Source organism: Nicotiana attenuata, unplaced genomic scaffold, assembly GCF_001879085.1.
Source record: "Nicotiana attenuata strain UT unplaced genomic scaffold, NIATTr2, whole genome shotgun sequence".
Lineage (NCBI taxonomy): Eukaryota > Viridiplantae > Streptophyta > Magnoliopsida > Solanales > Solanaceae > Nicotiana > Nicotiana attenuata.
Window position 1 is genome coordinate 234,947 of NW_017671712.1, and position 7,945 is coordinate 242,891.

The following is a 7,945-nucleotide window of genomic DNA, read 5'->3' on the forward strand; positions in this document are numbered from 1 at the left end:
GCGCGCGCGGCACTGTTGGCTTCTGCCTGCGGCTTGGCGCTCGCGAGTGATATCGGTGGGGCGACAGAGGCACCTGCGCGCTTGTCACTTGGCGCGGCCAAGACCACGGGGCCGTCCGTGGCGCTAGGCATTGGGAGGTTTGCTAGGACGCCACGGGGCGCGCCCAAGGGGTCATGGGGCATGGCTGGAAAGCCGCCCATGACACACACGCATGGACAAACTAGCATGCATAATAACCATGTGCAAAACTAGGATCCTATCACTCATATCCAGGGCATAGGACTCTTTTACAATGGGCTTTTTACTTGGCCTGAAAATGGTTTTAGATGGTTGTTTACAAGCAACTATATAGAGGTGAAGATTCTTCATTACTACACTTGAACAAACAGACATTGTAGATGGAGATAATGGCTCTGCCATTGCAGCAAAACATTTCCATTACCATTAATTTCAGATCGCCCTATCTTTGTGCAAAATCCACATACCCAACTTTCTCTTTAACAAACGAAAACACAAAAATTAGGAAACTGCAAAATCCGAAACAGACTCGGGGAAACCCAAAAACCCACATCAGTCTGTTAAAATCACGCCAAACCCAGCTGATTTTCAATCCAAAAAGTCCTCCCAAAAGCAAACTTGAAGCTCTTGAAACTGTCATCACTAAATTAGAGTCTACAGTAAGCAATGGCACTGAGGTTAATGACCCACAAATCTTCGCTTCCCTTTTAGAAACATGCTTTAATTTACAGGCTATTGATCATGGTATCCGTGTTCATCGGCTCATCCCCGAGAAACTTTTACGTAAAAACGTTGGCATTTCATCGAAGCTGATTAGACTATATGCGTGTAATGGACAAACCCAGAAGGCACACGAACTGTTTGATAAAATGCCTAAAAGAAATGCCTCAGCATTTCCTTGGAATTCGATTATATCTGGCTATGCTGAGAATGGTTTGTTTGAAGATGCGCTGGCAATTTATTTTCAGATGGTGGAGGAGGGTGTGGAGCCCGATTGTTACACTTTTCCACGTGCGTTGAAGGCATGTGGAGGAGTTGGGTTGATTCATGTAGGAGAGGAAGTTCATCGGCATGTAATTCGTCGTGGGTTGGAAAGTAATGGGTTTATTTTAAACGCGCTTGTTGATATGTACGCCAAATGTGGTGATATCGTTAAGGCTCGGAAACTATTTGATCGAATTGGGACAAAGGATTTGGTTTCTTGGAATTCAATGCTCATCGGATACATTAGGCATGAGCTCATTAGTGAGGCGTTCAACTTGTTTCGTCTTATGATACGTGAAGGAATAGTACCTGACTCTGTCTCTATGTCAGCATTACTTGTGGCCAGATTACCTTTATCAATTGGTAAACAAATTTATGGATGGGTTCTTCGTCGAGGGACTAATCAAGAATTGTCCGTTGTTAACTCTTTGGTTGACTTCTATGCGGACCAAAAAAAGTTGAAGCAAGTGAGATGGTTGTTTGAACATATGCACGAACGAGATGTGATATCATGGAATTCGGTCATTTCAGCGCACTCTAAGCACCCTGAAGCTCTATCGTACTTTGAGAAGATGGTGAAATTTGGTGCCACACCAGATGGTGTTACATTTGTGTCATTGCTATCGACATGCGCTCATTTAGGAAAACTAGAAGATGGGGAGAGGTTGTTTAGAATTATGAAAGAGAGGTATGATATTAGTCCAAGGATGGAACATTATGGCTGTATGGTGAATCTATATGGAAGGATAGGATTGATAGACAAAGCTTTTGATTTCGTAATGAAGAGAATGGAATTTGAAGCTGGACCAACCATTTGGGGTGCATTGTTATATGCTTGCTACAGACATGGCAATGTTGAAATAGGAGAGATAGCTGCGCAACATCTGTTCGAGCTGGAGCCGGATAATGAGCATAATTTTGAGCTTTTGATGAAGATTTATAAGAATGCTGGTCTACTAGAAGATGTAGAGAGAATAAAGCTAATGATGGTAGAACGAGGATTAGATCGTTCGATACCATACAAAAGATGTTAAAGTTTCTTGAAATGACATTTTGCCAATGATTTTTCAGTAAGGAAAGTGGGAATGAAAATTTAAGTGCACTAAACACAAAGGGAATGAAGATTCAGGAAACACTATTGAGACAGTTTTTGTACAACTATTTATCAATTTACAGAATTCTAATTTTCAACTCAGCATCATCAGGTATTTTGAATGATCAATTTGATATGGAACTGTCAAAGTGTTTGTTTCAATGAATGTTAGTTGATTCATATGAGACCTGTTTAACCATAAGAACTCGTCTTCTTCGACCAATCAACGTAGAATTCCATAGAGGATCACTTGAAACTACACTGTACCCTGCATTTGTATACAATTGTCGAGCACCAAAATCACCCTCATATGCCCTTAGGACGAGATAATCGAAACCCCAAAATCTTGCAAGCACATCACAGGCTTTAAGCAAAGCAGTTGCAACTTTCTGCCTCCTGCAATTGATGCAACATTTTAATGTCTCAAATCAACTACCATTCTTATGTGACAAAATAATGTTGTATGAAAGACTTTCATTTAGTAATTGGAGGAGAAAGTATTGAATCTTGGACCTGAATTGGTTCAATACAGCTATCCCAGAAATGTAGAGATATTCCTCAGCTTCAGGAAAGTAGTGAAGAACATCTTTATCTCTTAAAACTGTAGCGTTAACGACTCCTACAATATCTTGTTCCACCTCAGGATTATCACTTGAGGGCTCCGCAACTAAACATGCATACCTGTTTAGTCAAGAATTTCTTAATGAATATTTTCAGTTTAGTACAAACAAGAATCACATTGGTATAGTTGTAACTAGGGGTGGCAAACGGTCGGGTCGGGTCGGGTCGGGTCGGATATGCGCGGGTCAAAACGGGTAATTTAAAAAAACAGATAAATTATCCGACCCGGCACATATTGGAGACGGATAAAAACGGGTTTATCCGGCGGATAATATGGATATCCATATTATCCATGGCTTCTTAAATATGATCACTTATGAGAGAATTCCTAGTCTTCCAAACTTGAGGAACTCCAATTTGAGGCTTTACAAATGTAAAAGTTAAATGCATTAGTTATCCATTTGGTTAACTATTTTCTAAGTGGATAATATGGTTCTTTATCCATATTCGACCCGTTTTTAAATGGTTCGTTATCCAACCCATTTTTTTATGGATGGATAACTGTTTTCTTTTAACCATTTTGCCACCTCTAGTTGTAACTCATCAGAAATGAAGGAACTCAGGCGCAATAATTTCATTTCTTTCAACACAAAGGAGGTTCCATCTTCTCCTGTTAAGATCTAAACAACTGGTACATATTCATTCTCGAGTTCTTGAATTGGAAGGTAAAGAACCTAATGATTTTTTTCTGTAGTTTTAAATAATACATGTAAAGTCTCAATATCCATGTGAGCACAATGGCGTACACAGCATATTTTATAAATGGTGTCACAATTTGAAGAAGTGGACTAATGAACAAATCACTATAATAATAAGCAGTGTCATTTTTTATATTTATCCTCAATATTTTTATTTTTCCTATACATATCTAGTAAAAAATTTCGATGAAGCGGTGTTTCGTGACACCGCATGCAACAAGGTACGTACGCCCCTGGTTGAGCATATAAGAATAGAGACATCAAGACGAATGAAGAATTCATGTAACATGAACAGCATATTACCTTGGTGGAGAATGAGGTCATTTTTCTCTAAAAATACAAACAATCATAGTAATACATTTGGATTTTCGTAACAATAAGGCAAAAAAAAAAAAAAAAAAAAGAAAAAAGGAAAATTAAAACAGAAAAGAAAAAGTTGATGTTTACCTGTCTGGTGGTGAATTCCTTAGTCTGTTAACAAGTCCTGAAAGTAGTTTAGCCTGCGTAATAATCATAATTCTCATTTTATTATGTGGATATAAAATGTATGTCACTGATGCATAAACCATAATATTTGTAAAATTTCAACAAATAATATTCATTTTAAAACCATAATTTCAAAAATCCAATCTATTCTGAGTTTCATACTAAGAATGAAAACATGATATACATCTATGAAGCTCAAAACCCTAGATATAGAATATGTTGCAAATAGCAAACGCAGATTACGAAAACTACCAATAACATACTGTTTAACGATTTCAAAGAAGGAAGCTGGCCGGTGCACAAGGCATTCCACGTTCATGCACAGTAGCGGAGCCACATGCACCCAAGGAGTGTCGGTTGACACCCCTTCATCGGAAAATTATACTGTGTGGCTGGGTAATTTTAAAAAAATATGTATATATATATACTGTATATTGACAGCCCTTGACTTCTTGGTGAGTTTATTTCTTTATATTTTGATTTCCCTTAATGAAAATCCTGGCTCCGCCAATGTTCATGCAGGGTCCGTGGAAGGGCTGTAAATAACCTGCCCTAATGCAAGCATTAATGGCTACTTCCACGACTCAACCCCGTGACCTATAGGTTATAAGCCACACGGAGACAAACTTTACCGTTGCTCCAAGGCTCCCCCTACATTCTACTATCTAACGATTATCTTTCCTTTTTTTTCTAGGTCTGATTGTTTCTCTTGAAACCAACCAAACAGTGGATTATAATGCAGTATTCTAACATTTCTTTCGTGTTATGCAACCATATTCATTTCCAGAGAAGTAACACAAAACAGAGAATCAAGAAAGAGTATTATAATGGGGTTTTGAAAAGAACCTTAAAGAAATCAAAGGAAGTAGGTTTATGAAAAGCTTCAGCTTGAATTGCAGCAACTTTCCTCATTTCTTCTTTAGTCTCATTCATTCTTCTAACTTTCCAACCATTCTCATTCACAAAACAGTCAACCTCATAATCTCCTCTTTGTTTTCCAACATTTCCAACCTCAACCTTCAATCCCACTTCTTCTTCCCTTGTTGTTAATGACACTGGAAATGATGATGAACTACTACTGCAACAACAATTTACGATCAATCTGCCTATTTTCTTGTTGCTTCTGTTAATGTAAAGTACATTAGATGGTTGTAGGATTCTGCATTTCAAAGAAAAATCTTTCTTGAAAATACTGTGAAATTTTGGTTGGCACTGAATTTGCGCCATTTTTTTTCTTCTTTTTCCTCAGTTGAATTTTCAGTAGAGATTTTCGTATGCTTTTATAAATTGTGCTCGACTGATTCTCCTCTGCTGTCTAGACTTTTACATACTTCAAATTCTGGGGGGTAAAGACGGTTACTTAATAACAACCAACAACTTAAAAAACAATTTTTTGAAAGAAAGAACTCATGATAAACAGGGAACAAGTTGGCGTGACAAAACGGATTTTAAAAAATTTAAATATTCATCCATGTTATCCACTAAAAAAAATAGGTTGGACAATTAACTTTTTTAAAATAGATCAAATATGGACAATATTATATTACAATGACACTATACAACCGCTCTCAAAATAAATATATATTTTGTGTGTATATATATGTTTCTACATATTATATAAAAAAATATACAAATTTTAAATAATTTAGGCGTGATCTAAAAGTGATTTTTGCCCTTAAAAATTGAATACTTGATGAATAACTAATAAGTTTTACTTTTATATTTGTAAGGAATCTACCGTTCCTTTTATAAAATCTTGAAAAGATTTATTATGTAGGGTCAATCTTGTAGGGGTTGAGGGTCCGAAAATATATATCGGTTTTACTGGGATGAAGCTATAACGGAATTGGAAGTTGGATGTTAGGTTATCTAAAAATCAAACCAAATCAAGCGACTTTACTTCATTCGTTGTCGAAGATGGTGGGAATACATCTGAGGGGAATTATTAATTTTTTTTTTTAAATCAAAAGTCCATCACCACGATGGAGGAGTTAGGCAGACTCCGACCTGTGCATTTCAAAAATAACAATTACACGGAGGAGGACGTAAACCTTAGCCTCAATTACATAGTGTAGATTAGCAACAGCCAAACTAGTGTACAATTGCTCAAAGGTACTAGACCAGAGAATGGAAAAAAGATGCACCAGATACAATCGTGTTCCAGTTACCCAACCTATTAAAATATATTGGCATCATTGACTGAAAATTGGTTTCTTCTTGGTCTGAATCTGAAATTAGGGAGGCCATGTTGATCTAACTTCAATGCAGCTCTAACCTGACATGGAAGAGAAAGAGCCTCATTGAAGATAGCATGATTGTATTTGCTAAGTAGTCTGCTATCTTATTTCCCCCTCTAAATACATGCACAAACTTGAAATTTCCGATCTTGGTGATATCCCAAATATGCTCCAAAACAAGCTTCATTTGCCATGATGGTTTTATCCTCATGTTAATCATATTAACAATCAACAAAGAGTCTGATTTCACAATCACATTCAAATGTCCTAAATTGATACCAACAACCCCGCATAACTGCCTTAGCTTCAGCCATGTTATTACTACAATGTCCATAAGATTCCGCAAAAGATATCACCATATCACCATAGTGATTTCTAATGATGCCTCCACCCCCACCAGATCCCGGATTACCTCCTTTGCTCAATCCATTAACGTTTAGTTTAACCCAACCGATGTCCGGTTTTTGCCACTTGACTGGCTGGGAATAAATAACTTGTTGTAGTCTCTCCACTGATCTAGACTTATCAATCCATACTTGAGGAACTAAGAGATTAGGAAACTGACAGTTAGGGATCAAAGTTAGACAATTGGTTACTTGCTGAATAATATGCCATCTGGACATGTGCCTATTGTCAAACTTAGTTGTACACATGTTCTTCCAAATTTCCCAACAAATTACTGATGGCAAACACTGAAGTAGCGCGGAATGAACATTGTTTCTCCCTTTAGTTAACCACCAACTCATTAGAGTCTACCTTAAATCATCTGAGGGGAATTATTAGTCAAAACAATGTGCAAAAAGTGTGTTCGCGTTAATGATTGTATTTCTAATTTATAAGTCGTGTTTTTTATTTTCAATTTGTAACTCGCATTTCATTTGCTATATGTAATAATTTATAAGTTGCAATATTTGCTTTTTATAAGTTATTTTTGATATTTGCTATTTATAAGTCGCATTTAGGGTATCAATGATTCGGCTCGGTCGATAAAATTTATATCATACCTATTTATATCATAACCAAAATTAAACTTTTCGGAACAGTCCCAATCATCTTGGTTTCTCTTCGGTATAGGTAAGATTCAGTTAATTTTTTAGTATTTTTTTTAAAACATCTTGTAACAGTCGCAAGTTGAAGTTAGATAGGATTTTGGCAAAAGTCTCTAGATGCTTAAAGAAGTGATGAATCAAGACGTCCATAATAATTCATCCCACTATTCTATGGTAGCATAAATAAATTAAGCAAAATTAAGAGAAAAATAAGTGACACGAGTGGAAAGATAAGAATAGAGTTTATTAGATGATTAGCATCCAACAAGAGAAATCAAAATCAAATGAGAGGAAAAATATCTAATACCTTGTGGCTTGCTACTCAAGATATTAGAACTAATTTAATTTCAATAAGAGTAGCAGAATAGATTTAAAAGTTGAGACTTTTGGGCATTAATTACTTGTTCATTTGTAGCCATTTCCATAATTTCAAGACCCAAAGGGAAAAAAATTAATGCTTTGTTAGTTTTAAACTTGACATATAAAATATCTGTTTCATATATAAATTTATTCGGTACGGGTCGATATTTTTTTGAATTATTTTTATAAACACTAAAACCGACCCTGTTATTCGGTACAGTTATAAATTTATATAAAAACCTGCGAATTTATTGAAAGAAACCTAATAATTGGTTCGGCACGCTTTGGTCGGTTTCTAAAGATCCAGTATTGGAAAAATTGGTTTTGGAGAATAAGAATTAGCTTGAGGCATGTCAAGGACACTGTTCTTGAGGATATTTCGCTCACACAGAGATAAAT

At 36.3% G+C, this 7,945-nt stretch overlaps 1 protein-coding gene across 1 annotated transcript; it reads left to right on the top strand.

The window, feature by feature from the left end:
* Nucleotides 1–237: 237 nt before the first annotated feature.
* On the top strand, nt 238–2,236 carry LOC109209805 (pentatricopeptide repeat-containing protein At4g25270, chloroplastic). Its single transcript, XM_019373142.1, has one exon. It carries the CDS (start codon nt 399–401, stop codon nt 2,034–2,036), a length of 1,638 nt encoding a protein of 545 aa, XP_019228687.1. The 5' UTR covers nt 238–398; the 3' UTR covers nt 2,037–2,236.
* The last annotated feature ends 5,709 nt before the right edge of the window (nt 2,237–7,945 follow it).

Bases quoted from the DNA above. Each gene is read 5' to 3' on its own strand.
- LOC109209805 (XM_019373142.1), top strand. From the start codon at position 399: ATGGAGATAATGGCTCTGCCATTGCAGCAAAACATTTCCATTACCATT.